This window comes from Scyliorhinus canicula, chromosome 26, assembly GCF_902713615.1.
Source record: "Scyliorhinus canicula chromosome 26, sScyCan1.1, whole genome shotgun sequence".
In the NCBI taxonomy this organism is placed as follows: Eukaryota; Metazoa; Chordata; class Chondrichthyes; order Carcharhiniformes; family Scyliorhinidae; genus Scyliorhinus; species Scyliorhinus canicula.
In genome coordinates, this window is record NC_052171.1 from 2,684,087 (window position 1) to 2,704,072 (window position 19,986).

General features: G+C 47.0%; 2 protein-coding genes across 3 annotated transcripts in view; one reads left to right on the plus strand and one right to left on the minus strand.

Annotated features, from left to right (window-relative positions):
- Window positions 1-19,986, plus strand: part of polm (polymerase (DNA directed), mu) — a 215,384-nt gene that overhangs the window by 106,437 nt on the left and 88,961 nt on the right. The window lies entirely within an intron of this gene.
- The window catches only part of gnsb (glucosamine (N-acetyl)-6-sulfatase (Sanfilippo disease IIID), b), a 60,893-nt gene that overhangs the window by 7,387 nt on the left and 33,520 nt on the right, over window positions 1-19,986 (minus strand). The window contains exons 7-12 of the mRNA XM_038785452.1: window positions 18,661-18,743; window positions 12,378-12,496; window positions 8,040-8,143; window positions 5,984-6,082; window positions 2,523-2,633; window positions 1,179-1,286 (exon numbers count right to left, since the gene is read on the minus strand). Coding sequence (XP_038641380.1) covers window positions 1,179-1,286; window positions 2,523-2,633; window positions 5,984-6,082; window positions 8,040-8,143; window positions 12,378-12,496; window positions 18,661-18,743 — 624 coding nt within the window. The remainder of the gene's footprint in view (window positions 1-1,178; window positions 1,287-2,522; window positions 2,634-5,983; window positions 6,083-8,039; window positions 8,144-12,377; window positions 12,497-18,660; window positions 18,744-19,986) is intronic.

Below are 19,986 nucleotides of genomic sequence, written 5' to 3' on the forward strand. Positions count from 1 at the left end.
CTTTTGCTGGTCTGAGGGCGCTGGTGGAGAAATTTGGGCTCCCCCCGGGAATACCGTTAGGTACATGCAGGTTTGGGCGTTCGTGAAAAAGCAGGTGGGGGAATTCACGCTGCTGCCTGCCCGGAGGATACAGGACAGGGTGGTCTCTGGCATGTGGGTAGGGGATGGCAAGATATCGGAAATATAGCAGGAGCTGCAGGAGGCGGAGGAGGCCTCGGTGGAGGAGCTGAAGGGCAAGTGGGAGGAGGAGCTGGATGAGGGCCTTTGGGCTGACACCCTGGGCAGGGTCAATTCCTCATCTTGCACCAGGCTTAGCCTGATTCAGTTTAAGATGGTGCACTGGGCACATATGACAGTGGCGAGAATGAGTAAGGTCTTTGTGGTGGAGGACAGGTGTGTGAGGTGCTCAGGGAGCCCAGCAAATCATGTCCATGTGTTCTGGGCATGCCCGGCACTTACAGGATATTGGAAAGGATTCGCAAAGGCCATGTCCAAGGTCTTGGACACTCGGGTAAAACCGAGCTGGGGGATAGTGATATTTGGGGTATCAGACGATCCGGGAGTGCAGGAGTCGAAAGAGGCCGGAGTTCTGGCCTTTGCCTCCTTGGTAGCCTGGAGAAGGCTCTTGTGAATGTGGAGGGACGTGAATCCCCCAAGTGTAGAGGCTTGGGTCAGTGACATGGTGGGATTTCTCAGGTTGGAGAGGATAAAGTTTGCCTCCGAGGGTCCTTGCAGGGGTTCTCCAGGCGGTGTCAACCGTTCCTTGACTTTCTCGCGGAATGTTAGGTGGAAGTCAGCAGCAGCAGCAAACCAGAGCGGGGTGGTTTGGGCAGTGGATGGATTTCATTTGTAAAGGGCAGACATCCCACCTAGTTTTGTTAAATTGTTAAATGGTTGAGTTGTTTTCTGTTTATTGTTATGTTTTCTTTTCATTGTTTTTCTTTTTGTAATGGTTTGTAAAATTTATTGAAAAATTTTGAATAAAAACAAATTTGAAAAAAAAAAAATTAGAATTTATTTAAAGTGGCATGTACATCAACCAAGAGACTATCATTTTCAAATATCAATGAACAAGAAAATATTGTTTATATGGAATTCCATTGCTTGCAGAAAAAACACCTGCATCGATTGGCAGCAAAATGATGCACACAAGCATTGGACTGAGAGATAAGACCTACCTCACTGTCAGCAAATTCACAGTACTGCAGATTGCTTTTAGATAATGTCCGCACACAGGCGTATGTGTTGTTAAAAGCATCTTCACACACGCAATCAGGAAAACATTCCTAAAGAAAGGAGAAACCATTAAAAGGGAGTGCAATGCTTTGAAACTCAAACAATTTTTTTGTTTTAAATATAAATTTAGAGTACCCAATTATTTTTTTTCCCCAATTAAGGGCAATTTAGAGTGGCCAATCTGCCTAACCTGTACATCTTTGGGTTGTGGGGGTGAAACCCACTCAGACACAGGGAGAATGTGCAAACTCCACACAGACAGTGACCCAGGGCCGGGATTCGAACCCGGGTCCTCAGTGCTGTCGGCTGCAGTGCTAACCACTGTGCCACATGCCGCCTTGAAACTCAAACAATTTTAAACTCGGCTTCACAAGCACAGCTTGTTAAATCAACATTACTGCTATTATATAAACTTAAAAACAAATTTTGAACCACAGATAAAATGTTGAAGTCACCTACTCCCTCCCTCTTCTGTCAAAGTTGCTGATGCTTGCAGTGCTGGTTTATGAGGCACCCCAATTTTTTTATTATTACTTTATCAGAGTTACAAAGCCAGAGCTTAGAGTGTGGACCGGGGCAAACCCCTAATCCAGCTCTAAAAACCAATTCAAATGGAATCCAATTCATGGTCCCCACGAGAGACATGCCAGAATCTGGCATTACACCTGACCTCATGCTCATGCACGCTCATGTTCAGTGAACACTGGTTAACGATTTGAACACCACAGTCAAGTCCAGGACTGTCCTTTTCCACACACAATCTTTGCAGTGTTCACAGAATGGTGAAGAGAGACAAGTCAATTCACCCTGCTACATCTTTCCTTTAGTTCAAGAGTGTGTGGCTCACTGTCAGACAGCAGCTAAATAATTAAATTCATAAAAGCACTTGATAGTTTTCAACTGTCACCCAAATTGGACCGTTTTTGAATCAATAAAAAGGGAGCAAACCTAGAATTTTCTTTGACCTGCATAGCTTTGTCCAAATGGAACCGTGACCCACTGCGCCATCAGGAAAGTCAATGCTGATGCTTTAGTCAACATTAGCTCACCTACACAAACACTCCACTCTGTGAAAAAAGTCTCACAATGCTGATTCAATAAATGAAGTAGTTGAAAGAAAAACCTTCACTATTGGAGAACCTTGCCTTGATAACAGCAACACCAAGACTCTCCAAATAAGGAATGCAGCGTATTTTTTAACATCAGATTCTGCCCTGAAGGCAGCTCGGGTCATTTTGCATGTTAAAAATCTAGATCAGCACAAGCTATTCTCTTAAAATACTCACCGTCACACCTGGTCCTACATTGGGGCATGCAGGGTCTGTCTTGTCATCCCCTTCTCCAGTGTACTCTACCAGGAAATCATTGCGCCAATGGGTTTTATTCTGTGAAGAATCCTGGAATAAATGAAAGAAACAGTGTTATAACAAAAAGGTGCTAAAACAACTGTCCTTTCTTCAGAGTCAGTTATGACAAGAAGAATGAAGTTCACATACTCTTCAGGCTCTTGATTGTTAAAAAAAACATGATCTAACCAGTTGCATCTCGAATCAAACAATCAGTGATTGAAGTATGATCTTGAAGTGACAGGTTGTGAACAGTTAGAACGGTTACTCATCCAAGCACAGGGACTATTGGTGATTGTGTTCTTTGACCTTAAAGTCTTTGCACAGCAAATCTCACAATCTGGCAGGACACCGGGCCAAGGTGTGAGCCTTTGGTTATTGGTAGCATTCCTACCCTTCCGTGTACCAGGGTTTAAAATATGCTTCAAACTATCATGGTGCGTAAATACCCAGAGCTTCAGTGCAAAGTTCTGGATTGATATCAGTTATAACTGTTGTAGACGGACGCAAAGACTCCACGAGAGGCCAGGCTGACAGGGTACATCTCACTTTATTCCACACTAGTCACAACAATCACTTCTCTCCACTCCCTGCGGGATTTCCTTCAGCGAACTGCTTCCAGGTCGGGTTTTTTTCTGTGGGGAGCTCCTCCAATTGGGAGGAAGCTCTGACCCCGAGTCACTCGAGTAGCTCACACTGGTGAACCTCAGGTTTGTCACATGCAGGCTATTCTTCTCTGCTGCAACCCTGCTTCCGGACCTGGTCTGTTATTCTGGATGCTGGCTTCCTTTGCCGGACTTTGAAGCCTGGACAACGGCAAGGGCTTTTCCGGTTGGATAGAGGAGAAGCTGCATGCAGGGGAAAGAGAGGATAGAGTTTGCCTGCCTGCAGTTGCCACACCTGGGACTCGTTCTTGTTACTGGCGGCTTTTCTACTTAATCGGCCGGGAGTGGACCATGGAGAAGATTTTGGTTGGCCTGCTGGTGGGCGGAAAATGGAGGAGAACATTCTCGATTTTGCAATTTTGGACTGGATGGTGTCCGGAGACTGGGTGCTGTAACTGTGAGAGCAGCAGGGTAGTGGCCCAATTAATTGACTATGTGTAATGTTTGTACTGATGTTGGTTTTCTTTTATGGTCAGGGGATTGTATGGTTCTTATTGTATTTTTCTTTGGGGCTAGTGGCTGGATGCTCACCAGTTGCGGCCCTCCTTCTGTGCACTGGGGGTTGAGGGGTCCCTCCCGGTGTGCTTGTGAGGTGGAAGGGATGTTTTGGTATCTTGTAAATGCTTTTAGCATATTACCGATTTTTGTGCCTGCTTTTAGCATGTTGCTGATTCTTATGTATTTTAGATTTCTCAATAAACATTAAATATTTGTCGGAGGGGAAGCGGATGCTATACAACCTCTGTCCCTACAGGGGTTTGGAACGATAACCCTACAGTAGGCCAAGAGATCTGTAACCCCGAGTCCCTGGGGCCTCACCCGAGTACGATCCTCCTGGTTGCGGGGGGGGGGGGGGGGGGGGGGGGAGCTACCCCTTTAACTCAGGTGCCTCTGGGACATAAATATCCTGGCCCAAGCGTTTGGGTTTCTTACAGTCATCACTTCAGAGTGGTGGCTTGCCTGGGACTTTATTAGTCGACTTTTGTATTGGTAGTTGACTGTCCCCCTCACCCCTGCAATCATACAAACTATGGGATTCCATAAAATCCTCTTGCCGTATAGGACTAATGACCAACCCATGTTGCAACTTGTCAGCGCTAACGAGAATCTTTCACACTTAATATTCAAAAACGATCACTATCTAGTCAAAAGATTGTTTAAACAGGAAGAAATTGGTTATTCATGCTTTTAGGGTTGGGTGTGTGACTCATTCTCTCCCAAAGTGCCAGACAATTTCTGTCATCCTCCTGGAGGAAAATGGGGCCATGTTGAGCACACATCGTCAGCGGAAGATAGCATTTGCATTGTTCTTTTCTCAAACTTTCTGCTCCTGACATCGGTGTCATGGTCAACCCAGAAACTTAAGGTCCCCTGAAGGATGATCTTTTCTTCATCTAAGATGACAGTTAGGATTTAATCAAGCTTCCAAAAGCAGTTTCACAGCTCGACCATAGGCAAGATTTCTTGAAACAGACAAATGTAGAAAGAACAGACCAAGTATATTCAATCCATCAGTACTTCCACAGAACTTCACTGGAGTAAAACTTTATTGTAAGAGTGGTTCAGTGTACGAAGAAACATGATTCTCTAGGGAAATTTGCAATCTCAGTGGCTCATATATTCAGCAACCTGAGCATTCTTGCTCTAAAAGGGTCATTGAAAGTATTTCATGGAGATGGAGACCAATATAAATGGACAGCACCCATTCTTCCCAGAAGTGTAGTCGAGTTCACTGAAGAGAATTTCATGACAGCTTTTATTAAATTATAAAGGATAAAAAGAGGGTCGTATCCATATTCCATATCCATATTTTGTCACCAGTGCAGAACAGTTTTGACCTCAACATAAAAAGAGCGGATAACATCACTTAACCGATTCCTTCTTGAAGCTCAGCTGTGTTATGACCAATTGTGTTGCAAGTCATCAAACGAATCGGAGGAATCGGGCAGTATAGCATTCATTTATCCATTTTGGTAAAATACTTAAATATATTCTTTTTAAAACTCAATCATGGGTGTGGGTATCAGGACAAGGCTGCCATTTATTGTCCATCACATGGTGGTGACCCTTCCTGAACTGCTTCAGTTCATGTGGGAAAGTGCTTCAACAAAGTAGGAACTTCCAGTAATTTGGCCCAGTGAGGATAAAAAAAAGCAATAAAAGATGTGTTGCACTCAATGCTGGTGTTGAAAAAGCCTTGCTGAGTTGTTGGTACACATGCACGGTGGTGGAAGGAAGTGAATGTTTGATGTGGTGGATGAGGTGCCAGTCAAGCAGCCCAGATCATGTTGACCTGCACTCATCCAAGCAATTGTTTCCTCTCACACCTATTGGTGACTTACAAGCAGTTGAAGTAACTCACTGCAGAATACCTAGCTCTGACCTGCTCTTGTAGCTGGCACATTTATCGAGCTGGTCCAGTTCAGATTCTGATCAAACATAATATAGACGGTGGTGATTCAATTATGGTACTGCTACTGAACGTCATGGGGAGGTGGTTCAACTCTCTTAATGCAGATGATTGTGGGACCATTTCATGACATTTGCCGTTCAGCTCAAGCCTCCTCTTTGTCCATATACTGCATGTAGGCTCAGTCTCTTTCAAGATCTGAGGCGTTATGGCTGCTTTTGCATTGCCGCTTCTCACAGTCAGTGAAATCAGCACAAATAGAACAAGCAGAGTTTCATCATATCACTTCTAAAGAGTCAATGGGAGTAAAGGCAGATTGTACTCACCATCAGGGGAAGGAAAGAGTTGCCATCCATGCTTTGCAATACATCATATCCAGCAATATTCAAGAATGTGGGGGCCAGGTCTATATTCAATATGGGTTCCTGTGCAATCAGATAAAAAAGATGGAATTCAGTTGCATGGCTGATTTAGTTTCTGGCAATGTATTGACCTCTCTCCAATCTTAGTCGTCAAACACAAAAGACATTGGGCTGGATTTTCATCGAGTCAGGGAGAAAATAGCAGCTGGTTCCCAATCAGGACCCTAATGACCCGACATCCTGCACTTCTGGCCTGGCTGGCTTAATTGTGGCGATTGGTGTATCCTAGTCCTTTGCAATTTTCATGCACTAAGCTTCACTTTTAAAGGACTCGTGGCTCACGCAGCTCAAATGTTGTGAGCCCAGAGTCTGGATGAGAGAAACGTTTGAAAGGCAAGCTCGAGAGTCTCACCCATGTCACAATATGCCCCCCTACCCACCCTTCATGGCTTCCCTTACCCCAATGCTAAGCTATGGCACTTCCATATGCCCATTTACTCACTAGAACCAATGAACCCAAACTGACAAGAGGATCTACCCAGAAAGATTAAAACAAGTAATTAATAAAAATTGCTTTTAATACACGCAATAATAGTGTTAATCATCGTGTTAATTTTGTGTAAATTAACATTGTGAAATTGAGAGAAGAAATCAGAAAGCTAGAGCTGTCAAACAAGCAATATTTTTCCCAGGTACAGCTGATTTTTCATTTAACTGGATGTCTGGACCCTCGGCATAGAAAATATAATAACATTTGGCTGAGAGCCGAGACATCCACTGGAGTGCACAAACAGCTGGGGCCGTGGGCAAGATGTGGATGGAGGGCATGGCAGGGATGTGTGTATGTCTGTGTGTGTGTATGGCGGGGGGGGGGGGGGGGGCGTTGTTATTATAACTAGGACCAAATTCCCAACGCATGAATGTGGGACTTTTATACAATGCACTCTAGCACCCAGCAGCCAATGTAACCCGACTCCTCTTCAAACTCACTTCCCTCCGGCAAAGGTTTCCACTTTATGTGTTTTTGACCGAGTAGAGAAATTGCCTGTCTCTTGCTGTCTGCCTCAAAGATTTCCAGCCTTATATTATCTGGTCACCTATCCCATTGCTGTTATGAGATCTCTACCAGCTACAAATTAATTTCCCTAACAGTGCCAACTGGTGCGATTTTCGTAACAAATGGCTGTGAAATTTTGGCAGGTTTGGCAGGGTGGGTCCCGCTGGGTATTTTGGTGCGATCCAAAACAGTATTTAACCACACAGTATTTTTTTTTGGGAGTTTCTCACCGGTAAATCTAATACAATTTTTTTCTGCAACGACCGGCTCCTCAGAGATCGGGGTGCCATTTTTAAAGGGTGCCCAGATCTTGAAGTGAAGTTGAGGATCCCCCAGCCACAGACATCATGACCCCCCGCAGACATGGGCAAAATCCCCAACCCTCGACCCCAGAAGGGCTGCTTTTCTTCTCCAAGAAAAGCTCACTTGAACCCCCCCTCCCTACTCAGACACGAGTGTGACCTGGCCCCACACTCATCCATCCTGGTGGGCATCAGGGTATCCATTTGTGGAGACAGTACTAATCCACGCCCAATTGAGGCCTTGCCAGTGCAGCCCATGACTGCCGGGAGAATGCAGCTTCAAATGGGCTGCGCATATTATCTGGATCATGCCGAGTGAGGGCGTGATCCGGGTCACGCTTGGTCTAGCAAGTTGGGTACATCGTGAACGGCTGAGCATCTGGTGAAATACCCACTTGGGCCACCCGCTATGCCCCTGATGCAATGGGATCAGCATCGGGTGCAACAGGTTGGTAAAATAGTGCCCTACATTTCAAAACTGCTTCATTGGCTGGGGTGGCCCGAGTGATGAAGGTGCTATATAAAAGCAAGCTTTCTTTATTAAAAGCACGTTTCCTTTTGGAATCCAGTTCCAATGATTGCCACTGCCTGGATTTGTAGATGTATCATGTTCTTTGCCTCAGTTCATGTGTCAACTGCCTCACTGGGAGTGAGCACGTACCTTGATGGTCTGTTTGGCTTTGATGCCTGGTCCACGGACCAGCAATGGTACTCGAATATCAAATTCATAAAGCTGCCGTTTGTCAATGGGGAGAGAGAACTGCCCTGCAAACAGATAAGTAACAATCAATAGCTGCTTTTGGATACTCAACATGGATTTGTTTTGTGGCCTCAAATATTCACTCTGCTTATTAATAAACGTGGAGAGAGAGCCACTTACACAAATTTACTGATGTCAAAAAGATAGGTGGCATTGCAAGCAGTTTTAATGGAAACATGAATTACATTCAATGAATGGACAAAATTGTGGCAAAGGCGAGGTCATCCATTTTGAATCCAGAATTGATAGCACAGGCTATTTTTTTTACATGGTGAAAAGCTAGAAACAGATAGTCTGAAGAGTCAAAAAGGGCCGATTACATATATTAAAATGTCAAATGGTACAGAAATTAATTTTAAAAAGGCGATGTGGAATGCTGGTCTATACCTCTAAAGGAGTAAAACACAAGGGATTAAAAAAGATCCTGGACTTCCAGTGGCGGGGATGTACCGAGTAGTCACATGAAAGGTGGCTCTCCCTCTAGAGACTCCAACCTAGGTACTTTTGACCCAAAATTGGTCACTAAGCAAACAACCCCCGCTCCTCACGCTGAAACAAAGCACTTGAAGAAATGCCCTCAACCAGTAAACTGTAGAAAGGACAAGAAAAACAATAAGAGCCAGGCGAGGAATCCCCCGAGGCCACAGACACGAGGAGCGAGGCAGAGCAGGACATGGTAGGTCGAGCAGAGTCACCAACGCAATCGTCGGCCATCCCTCCAAGGTAATGGATGGAGCTCCTGACATGAGAACTCCTAAACCTTAGGGACTCCATTACGGAGGACCTCATGGCAACGCTGTAGTCAGCGGTAGCAGGTGCGTTGGCCCCCTTCACGGAGGGCTGGAGAGGACACAACAGTGACTGGAGATGCAGGAGGTGAAGTTGCGGGTACGAGAGAAAGCGGTCACAGACCAGAATGGTCGGATCACTTCAATGTTGGTGGCGGCTCAGGGAGCACTCAAACGGAAGGTAGAAAACCAGAAAAACTGGTCTGCCGCCAGAACTTTTGGATTGTTGGGCTTCCAGAAGGTAGGAACTCAATTGACCTTGTGATGTTGGGAAAGCTGGTCGGGGGACAAAGCTTCCTCAAGCTCCCTGAGGTGGACAGGGTCCGCAGGTCACTGCAACAGAGGCGCAAGGCCCAAGGCTTCATCATGGGCGATTAACGCCAAGCTCCACCAATTCCAGGACAAAGAACAGAGTTTGAACTGGACAAGGAACACGCTGTCCTGCAAGTGGGAAGGGCATACGATTCATATTTATCAAGACATTGAGGCTGACCTGGCCAAGCGTCGGGCCGAGTTCAATGGAGCCAAGGCAGCTCTCTTTAGGAGCAATATACGGTTCGGGATGCTGTACCCAGAAAGACTTTGGGTGGCCTACAAAAATTGGGAACACTATTTCACCGTTCCGGGAGAGGTAGAAGAGCAAGAATGGGCTGGGAGAACAGCAACAGTAATGGACAGACGTGGACCATTGACGATGGTCCCCTCATTTACCAACAACAGCACGTCCTGGGAAGGTTGGCCGGGGGGGGGGGGGGGGGGGGGGGGGGTGGAAAGGCAAAAGGGCACCAAGAGGCGGGGTTGATAGATTACAGAAAGTGTGGGGGAGTCACTCCCGAAGGACGGGGTTGGGGGGGGGGGGCGAAATGAAGTAAGAGGAGAGGGCGTCGCGGCGAAACTCCAGAAAGGGAAAGGGAGGTAGTGCTTGGGGGGGGGAGCACGACACTAGATCAAGGGGAAGGGGGGAAAATTGGAGACTGGGTGGGGGAGGGGAGGTTGGTTACAACAGGTTGCACATGGAGGCAGCTAGAACAAAGAAGTCAACGGCAGCCATCTTGGATGGCCCCCAGACAAATTAAAAGCTCAGCATGCAGGGGCACATCCACATGTTGAGTATGGCTGACCCCACAGCAGGGTGGGGGGCCTGTAAGGGGGGGGGGGGGAAAGAAAGACAGAAACTCCCCATCAGGACAGTCACCTGGAATGTCAGGGAACTTAACATCCGAGTGAAAAGATCCCAAGCCTTCGCCCTCCCTTGAAAAGATCAGGGCTGACATAGTTTTCCTCCAAGAGACACACGTGAGGGAGAAGGATGGACTGAGGGTGAGAAAGGATTGGATATGACAGACGTATCAAACTTACTGAAGGACAAGGGCTAGGGGAGCGACCATGCTGTTCAGTAGGAGGACAACATTTACCTCGACGAGGTTGGTTCGGACCCGGGGAGGGATAGTATGTAATGGTCACCAGTGTCCTGGAAGGGGCACTGGTGGCACTTGTGAATATATATGCCCCGAACTGGGACAATGCAGACTTTATCAAAAAGATCATGGCAGAGGTCCCCGACCTAGACTCCCATCGACTCATCATAGGGGGAGACTTGAACTCTACAGGATTCACAGACAGATAACTCTCACCCCAAAGTGGTGAAACAATCAGCCATGGCAACAGAACTGAGCGCCTTTATGGACCAGACCCAAGGGCTGGGGTGGGGGAGGTTCACACACCCAAGGGTGAGGTTGGAGAAGGGTCGGGACAGAGCCCTCTTCGCCGGCAAGGCATTTGGTGAGAAAATGTCATAAGCGACCATTGGCTATGTATCCGGCAAGCAGAATGGAGCGGTCTCACCCTCCCCCTTCCGGGATTGAAGGCGATGATAAGGGGAGACATAACAGTGTTCCTCTCAGGGACAGGAAGGAGAAAGTGGCTAGGCAGCAGCTGTTCGACTCCATATTGTGGACTGACAGTACTCCAGTGCTGACCGGGGAACTGCTGGCGAAGAGGAAAAAACTAAAAATGGAGTTTGACATGCTCTCCACCAGGAAAGCAGTGAGCCAGCTCCGCCAGACATGGAGAACCTTTTATGAGCACGAGCCACCTACAGGAACACCAGCTGAGAAAGCAGGCTGCCACAAGGGAAATAGCACAGGTAAAGAACAGGAGTGGCAAGCTAGTCTCAGCGCCTCACCAGATTAATGAGGCTTTTGTGATTACTACCATGAGCTGTACACCTCCGAGCCTCCAGAGGGGGACTCGGAAGATGAAACGGGCATACCATACCAGTCGTGGGGGAGGAAAGGCAGGGACTAATGGCAATATCAGGCGTCTGCTAAACATAATCATGACCCCCACCCAAGGATGAGACACCAGGTTATCATCTCCCTGGACACAAAGAAGGCCTTCAACAGAGTACCTCAGAGGTACTGGAACAGTTTGGGTTTGGGCCAGGGTTCACCTTGTGGGTGAAACTATTGTCCAGCGCTCCCATGGTGAGCGTACAGACGAACGCTGCCAGCTCTGAATACTTCCAGCTTCACAGAGACACGAGGCAGGGATGCCCATTATCCCATCTGCTATTTACCCTGGCAATTGAGCCACTGACCATCACTCTCAGATCAGCGAAGGGGTGAAGAGGCATCCAGAGGGAAGGCAGGGAGCACAAAGTCTCACTCTATGCAGATGAACTGCTTCTCTACATCTCAAATCCACGATTCAGCATGGAAGGAATAATGGAACTCCTAAGTGTTCTCAGGTTACAAATGTAACCTGAATAAGAGTGAAATCTTCCCTGTAAACTTGCGGGGGATGGATCAAAGCCAGGGAAGCTGCCGTTACAGTCTGATCCAAGCCAAATCCCGATACCTGGGGATCCAAAAGGCCCATGACTGAATACGGATCCACAAGTGAAACCTGTCAAGTCTGGTGGATGAGGTAAAGAGTACTGCAGAGGTTGGATTCGCTCCCGCTCTCCTTGGCGGGGAGAGTACAGATTACCAAAATGAACAAAAATAAAGAGGGTTGTGGGGGCGAAACCCACTCAAACACGGGAAGAATGTGCAAATTTCCACATGGACAGCAACCCAAAACTGGGATCGAACCTGGGACCTCGGCGCCGTGAGGCTGCAGTGCTACCTACTATAGCCAGCCAGGGTGAAATAGTGCTCTCCCAATGCTCTCGGGGGCAAGTAGACACTACAGATGCTTCCACCCTTGGAGTTATCTCGCTCACCAAGTGCAAAAGGAATAATTTGCATAGCGCGCAACCTGCTCCATCATGTATAACATCATGTGAATGGTCTGAGTCACACTCTACTACATCAAAAAAGTGTTCTTCAATATTGTTGGAAAATCAGTGACAGAGAGATAAGGCAGGGTCATATTATAGCCTTAGATTAACACTAAAATAAAATGGAACTGATTAAGTAATGCCACAAAAGCTTTACTTCAAACGTACCTGTGTGATAGCCATGATCGGACGTATAGAAGATGTACGTGTTGTTCAGCTCCTTCACTTTCTCCAGTTCATTGATCACCTTCTCCACAAGGTCATCAACAGAAAGCAAAGTCTGCCACCTGCAGGGAACAGGAAGAAATGCAGTCATTCAAAGATAATAGGCCATCTGACTTTGACCCAATGCCCGTTGAAGATTTCTGGATGGGAAAATCGGACGTAAAGGTTTCCCCAGACATTTTGCAGGGATTAACTCCATGAGGCCTTGAAAATATGATTGACAGGTTGGCTGTCAACTAAGGTGGGAAAGCAGCCAGAGAGTAGATATCGGTGCAGACTCGATGGGTCAATTGGTCTCCTTCTACAATGTAGGATTCTATAATTTGACAAGTTGGATATCATGGGTGCGGGGAAGATGGGAGCTGGAGTTGACAGACGAAAAAAAAAAGACAGATCACCTGGGTGGGGGGAAACAGGTACGAGGTTAGCTCGTTGGGCCCAGAGGAAACACTCCCTCTCCTCCTGGCTCAAACAATGTTGCAAGTGAGTTTGCCCTCTCACATCTATTTTTACCTGTTGGGTTCCCAATCCGTTGGAAAGTCAAACCTCCAGAGGTTGAAAATAGCAATTCTGTCAAACTGGAGGCACGCTGCCTCTTCCGTGCCCGCCCCACCAACTACCTTTATTGAAGCCAGTTTTGGGGCTGAACTCATTGAGATTTGTAAAGATCTTCCTTTTGAAGAGGTGGGGTTGGGGGAGGGGGGGGGGGGGAGGTGCAGTTAAAATTCCACTCCGTGTCTTTGCTGACTCATGTTGTTCTAGAACAGTTGAAAGTCAATCTTATTTTACTCTGCCCAGAGCACTATATCTTCCTTTGCTTTAAGTATATATTCATGTTTCTCTTTAGAAAAATCATAGTCTGCCTCATCATGTGCAAATAATGTCTCACTTCATCAATTCTGTAGAAATAACTTATTCAGCTTGTAAAAGTGAGTGACTGCATTCTGTTGCACGAATCGATGAAACATTGTTTACTGAACTAGCCCAGCATATATTGAAGTGCCAGACCCTTACAAATCACATCAGAATGAACCAGCACAACTGTAACTTAATTAAAGGGACCCTCCTCATGAGCAATGTTAAACAAGGTTCTCTGACTCTCTGCATCAGTTACATCATAAATCAAATCTTCACGAACTTGACAACAATAAGGACATGTTTTACACTTCAGGAGGAAAGCACCTATGTGTAAAGCTGACTGGAACAGAGTAACAAAACAAAATTCAAAGTCCTTTCTTGGCTTGCAAGTTCAATAGACATAGGTGGGTTTGTTTTCTGCTTTCAATGTACTTACTGAAAACACAAGCACATTGTATGCATGGCACACGACAGTCCAATGCTGAGCTGTCAAATGGAGTAGCAAAGCCCTACAAATGTTACGTCAATTGTAGAACCTGTTGTAGTCATCTAGTTCATGGTTCACACTAAAAGGTATCTTTAAAATATTACAAAGTGTAAGATAACTGAAACGGCCCAATTAAGAAACTAAATGCAAATCTAACCAGCCTGAGTTAATCATGGTGCAAAGGGTTGAATATGTACTTATTGAGGTCAGAGTCAAGAGTGATGGCCATAAAATGGCAGGTGGTATTCATTTAGCTGGGAAATTACAGACACTGCGGTGCAATTCTTCAGCCTCATTGCGCACGCTAGATTGAAACAAGGCCGGTGAATAACGGGAGAGGTAGAAAATGAGAACCGCGCCAAGCGCCTAACAGTTTGCAATGCAACCGGCCCGGTGAAATTGAGATCTCGCCGTGCTACGGAGAGTGGGTGAATGCCACGGGGAGTGGGGGGGAGGGGGTTGTCTGGAGAGATGGGCCACATGTTTGGAGATGGGGCCGCATTGCTGAAGAAAAGTGACAGAGGCGTCATACTGGTTGTGCACACAGGTGTCTATTGTGTTTTAAATTCCCCACCCTACCGATGGTGCCACACCCTGTCCCCCTCTCCCATCCCCTCCCCAGGTGCCTTCAGTGATCCCCTCGATGTGCTTGGCCTTCCTAGCTCTACCGCTACGTCCAAGTGTGTCCCCAGGATTCACTTCTGAGGTGGAAGCAGCCAACTGCTTACCTCGTCCCATGGCCTTCGACGCACCGGCAGGCGTCCTCTGGGTGTTCCGAGGCCGAAAGGTCCCGGCTCATTTGTCAGCAGCACATGCACAGTTAGTGGCTATTGTAGCCACTCCATGGGTCCAGGTTGGCTCCTGGCGCCCCCTCCTCCCAGTTGATGCCGTAGCTGCCCCTGCATTCTCGGGCTCTGCCAGCCCATGGTTTGCAGCATGGTGTCGGCACCCTCAGCGATGCTCCTCATGACTGGCACATGCTCTGCGCCGCCTCGGCAATGCTCACCTGCAACTGGGACAAGCTCCGCTGCGCCTCGGCCATGCCCATTTGAGAGCGGGGTATGTCCCGCAGAACCTCTTCATGGTCAGCCTGGTGTTGGGTCACGTTCCCCAGTGAGTTGGACATTCTGCCCAATGGCCGTCACCGACTGCGCAATGCCTTGGACAAATTCACTAATGGTGCTGATGTCAGGCACCAAACTCTCCACTGCGGTTGCCACCCAAGAGGTGTTGGCTTCGGTGCCACACATTGCCGCTGACATTTCCATCACCCATAGCCTCTGGGACTCCTCCAGGAGGCTATGGATCTGCTGCAGTGACGCTGACATCTCCCTCTGAATGTCTCAGCCGCACCCCAACGTCTCCATCATCTCTGGGATGACCTCTTCCACAGGCTCAGCATCAGGCTGGGACCCAGCTGGGTCCTGGGACACAGCAGACCGCCAACTGCTGTCTCACCTGGGGGTTCCTGCCTCGACTGATATGCATCAGCAGCAGTGTAATGCTCACCAGATTGTGCCCCAGAAGCCTGACCACTAACATTTCCCACCGAGGTGCATGTATCTGCACTGGAGGAGGATGGGGATGCCAGCTGTAATGCGACGATTATGGTGGCGACCTCGCTACTCTCCTCCAAGGTGATCTCATGGTAGAGGAGGCCTTACTGACGGATCCATTCCTCTCACTGACCACATTTCCAATTTCTCCCAGTCCTCCAGCAGACGGCTCTGGCCCATCCCGCAGACCGGCCGGCGTATTTCCGCGCATGCACGGGGGTTCTGTTCTCCACGCCGGGCCCTGGGCAATATGGCAGAGCTCTACATGGGCCCGGCGTGCAGGAAAGAGGCCCCGCCCATGGAACCAGCCTGCCCGCAGATCAGTAGGCCCCGATTATGGGCCCGCACACTGACCTGCCAGGTTCCGCCGTGCGTGAGGTGAGTAATTCACACCAAAACTGGACGTCCACTCGGCCCATCGGGGCCCAGAGAATCACACGGGGGGGGGGGGGGGTTGCTGTCAATGGTCCCTGACCGCCGCTGTGGGAATCCCATCGGCCCCCGAAAAACAGCGCCGGAGAATAGGGCAGCTGGCATTGGGGCGGGACTCGCGCTTCCCCTTGGGGATTCTCCGACCCCCCGCCAGGTCGGAGAATCCCGGCCAATGTTTTCATGTCTCTGCTATACCGTGAAACTGGTTTCTGAATTACGCATGAATCTAATTTCTTCTTGACCTGTTTACTAGGAGTTACTGGGAGCAATGTGGGAGGAGGGTAACACACTCGTGTTGAAGGCTACCACGCAACTGTCTACCTCCATAAATTTTGCCTTCTTAGTCTTTGGAGAGTAAAGTTAGAGATGTTCCAAACAACAGGGCTGCATTATTGCCTGTGTAAAGTAGTGTGCCCATATTCCTTAACGTGAACCCATTATCCAAGGCCTTGGAGCGTGCTCTGCGACATCTTACACATGCCGCATTTTTAAATCGCTGTTTTTAATCTGTTTAGCTTTTACCTGTGGCCTCAGTACTTGGGACATTGTGGCTCTGAGGCCGGTTGCTCTTCAAACAAATTTCACAGCAAAACGTGTGAGATCCAGGAACTGTCCAGGGATTCAGTGAACAGTGCTAGGGATTTGGTGGGGTTCCTGCCAAACTTGCACACTGTCTGGACATAGGTTTAGAAATGACTTTCTGGGTGGTACAGCTGGCACTGGGTGCTTTGCTATCTCTGGTGATCTGAAATGATGCTGCAAAAGAACATTCCTCACATGGAGATGCAACACGAGCCAAGGACGGACGGACTGGGGAAAATAGGTGCCTTGCTACTCAGCCAATGATTGCTGTTGTTCAGAGCGACAATATATTGTCAATCAGGATGCTTTATGCACTGGATCAGCTGCTTTGGACACAGCATCTTGACTGAGAGGCAACTTGGCCAATGAGACAAGGCCATCGTGTGGCATCGGCCCGGGTGATGGGCAACATCAGCATCCCAGTCTCTCATGCTTTGCCCATTGAACCTCCTTGCCAACTAGACCATTTGACCCCCCTGCCCACAACCCCACCCAAACCCCTGACTATCCCCTCCCCCATATTTAAAGTTACTGGAATGCAGCAGCTAGGTCCATGAAAAGAGGGCTGGACCTGGCTTCTCCCAATGTTCCTGCAGTCCAAAGGAATGACTCCTGAACTGGTACATTCCACATAGAGGTCTAGAGGGGCGTGGTTTAGAGGTCCAGGGGACGTTTGACGTTCCACTGTAAGGCAAGTAAATAAGAGCAGATGGCAATTCAACAGTGACTGCCACTTGTTGGAATATTCAAGCCAACGTTTATTTACTGTTATTTGCTGTACTCGTTTGCTGCCTAGCAACATTCATTTACTTTAAACTGTGGAATCTTGTGACGTAATTTGCTTCAGTTATCACTGGACGTTCAAATTTCTCTTTGAACATTAAAAATCTCAAACAGGATTGTAACAAGTGGTATCACACAGTAGGAGACTGCTCAGTCAATTGTGTTTGTTCTGTTCTGGCTCTTGCCAAGAACTGTCCAATTAGTCCCATTTCATTTTGCCATTTCCTTTCATTTAAGTAAATTTAAACTCTGCTACAAACAATTGAATTCTACTAAAGAATACACTGTCCTCCAATCATTGAGACCTCAGGTTAAACTGGCAACAACCTGTGGGATGAAGTCAGCAGCATAAAAACTACATCAGTATGAAATTCTGGGCCACCCTGGTCAGTTATATGAAGAAGTTACTGAAGTTTTGTTGCATTCTTACATTACTGCTGTCAGAACAAACGACAGGACCCACTTTCCTTACTTGTGATTTTATTTGGCGCTTGTACCCCAGTTTACTCAAGAAGTGAACAATTCTTGGGGACAAAATGCTAAATACTGTATCATCAAACTTCCTGCAGATTTCAAACTGAGTTTTTAATTTGACAAAATATACTGATGTCACACATCCAGCCTCAAGTGAATAAGCTATGTTGTGACCAAAGGCAAGTACAACACACGTAGCCAGATAGACAGGATACATAATACAATACAGGATACTCCATAATACAATAACGCTCGACTCCACTCACCTCAGGGTCCTATTTTGCAACCGGCTCTCAGTTCGAGTTTAGATCCTTTGAGGGTTTCTCCATTTGGAAGGAAGCTCCACCCCCCCAATTGCCTAGGGAGTTCGCAATGCTAGGTGTAGGATGGAATCTGATGCAATATAGGTTCTGACCCCTTAGGGCAGGGGTGGGCAAACTATGGCCCGCCAAAGGTCTTTATGCGGCCCACCAAGTCATTAAAAAAAAAATAATTCTTTTTTAAAAATTTCTTTAAAAAAAAATTTTAATTATTTTTTTTAAGGTTAATGGGGGGGGGCTGTTGGGTTACTTACTGGTATAGGGTGGATACGGTGACTTGAGTAGGGTGAACATTGCTCGGCACAACGTCGAGGGCCGAAGGGCCTGTTCTGTGCTGTACTGTTCTATGTTCTATATGAGGCGCCCAGAATCATAACCGGGTGAAGTATCTATTTTACTTAATATACTATGCGGCCCTTTAAAATTGTGAATTTCTGAATGTGGCCCTTGCACGGAAAAGTTTGCCCACCCCTGCCTTAGGGGGTCATAACAAGCAAATTTTAATGGTAATTGTTTGTGATGGAGCCTGAGCACCACTCAGACTTCAGCAATCAGGCCTCCCCACTCCCCTGACCCCTTCCCATTCTCCCAATGATCTCGAACACCCTTAAAGATTTCTATCCCATCTGTCCAGACGGGATTTGAATACTGAAAGGAAAAATGCAACGTTGAACCCACTGCTTCACCCAGTGTACAGCAGGCTTAGATTTTGAAAATAGCTTACACCCCAGTACCTTCTTCTGAAAACATTGTCCAGGAATTCGATAGAAGTCTTCTTCATCGGAGATTTAGGTTGTCGGAGCAGCCAGTGTTTATCCTGTGGGAGAAATGTGTTGTCACTCAACAGCTGCTATTATATTTGCACCAAATTATGTCTTATGAATTTTAAACCCAATCATGTGAACATTATTTTGGGTCCTTGGACTTCGCTATCAAGTTGTTAACATAACGTGAAAGGCTGTTTATTTTACACCTCTGCCCAAATAATGCCCTGAATCAGCTACAGGCAGAAGCTCTTAAAATTAAATATTAAGTTCTTAAATCAGCATTTTTCAAACTTTTTCTCCTGGGACCCACTATTGTCCTTCAGACCCACTTGATGGCTGACACAGACATGATGGGCCTCTTTCTGTGCTGTAAAAGTAAGGAGATATTTAAAGTGCAGAGGGGAGCTACGAGGTTGATATTGGCTGATTGGGCCTCCATTTTACATGGTATATGGAAAAAAGAATTTCTAACACAGTAGCACCCCTGCAGTCCAACACAGTGGTGTTGGCCTAGATGTGGAGGTGAACCCACAACTGTCTGTCTGATGTGGATACCAGCATATTATCCACTGAGCCACGACTAACACTGAGGAAAGGCTATAGAAATGTAGGCTTAATAGCCCTTAACCTTGAAGGCAGTCTTGCAGGAGAAGATGAAGTGCGCTAATAAGTGTGAAAGATGAATCCAGAGAGTAAGAGAAAGGAAAACAGGTTTAAACTCAAGGCCGCTTTTAGGATTGAGATCAAGAATGTTTTCATAACAATGCAAGATATTTTTGGGGGTGGTGGGGTGTGTGTGTGTGTGTGTGTGTATATGTGGGGGGGGGGGGGGGGGGGGAGAGTGCACAGTCAAAGGCAGCGAATTTCCATAAAATTCTGAGGATTTTCCTCCGGTTGCTGTTGTGAAAGATTCAGAGTGTAATTGTTCTGTGTCAGGTTTAATCTGGTAAATGCAATAAGTTTAGCTGCGGGTGACGATAGATACCCAGACCCAGAAAGAAGATGGTTTTCTCCAAACCCTATTGTCCCTTAGCACATTTTGAATGGATGCATGACTCTCCAATCTGGTGTTTGGCTTCCCAAAAGCTCCTTCCAATGAGATGACCGAGAAAGAAAGATGGAGTGTGTCTATGTGGAGGATTTGCAGGGTGGGGGTCTGTGCTACCTTCTGTAGGAAATGAGGACTGAACCTCTTGATACATGATCCTGAAAAGCTCTTCAATTTAACGTTGGTTGATTGAAAGACTTGTGAAGAATCAAATTAATTGGTGATGATCAGATGTCCCCTTATTC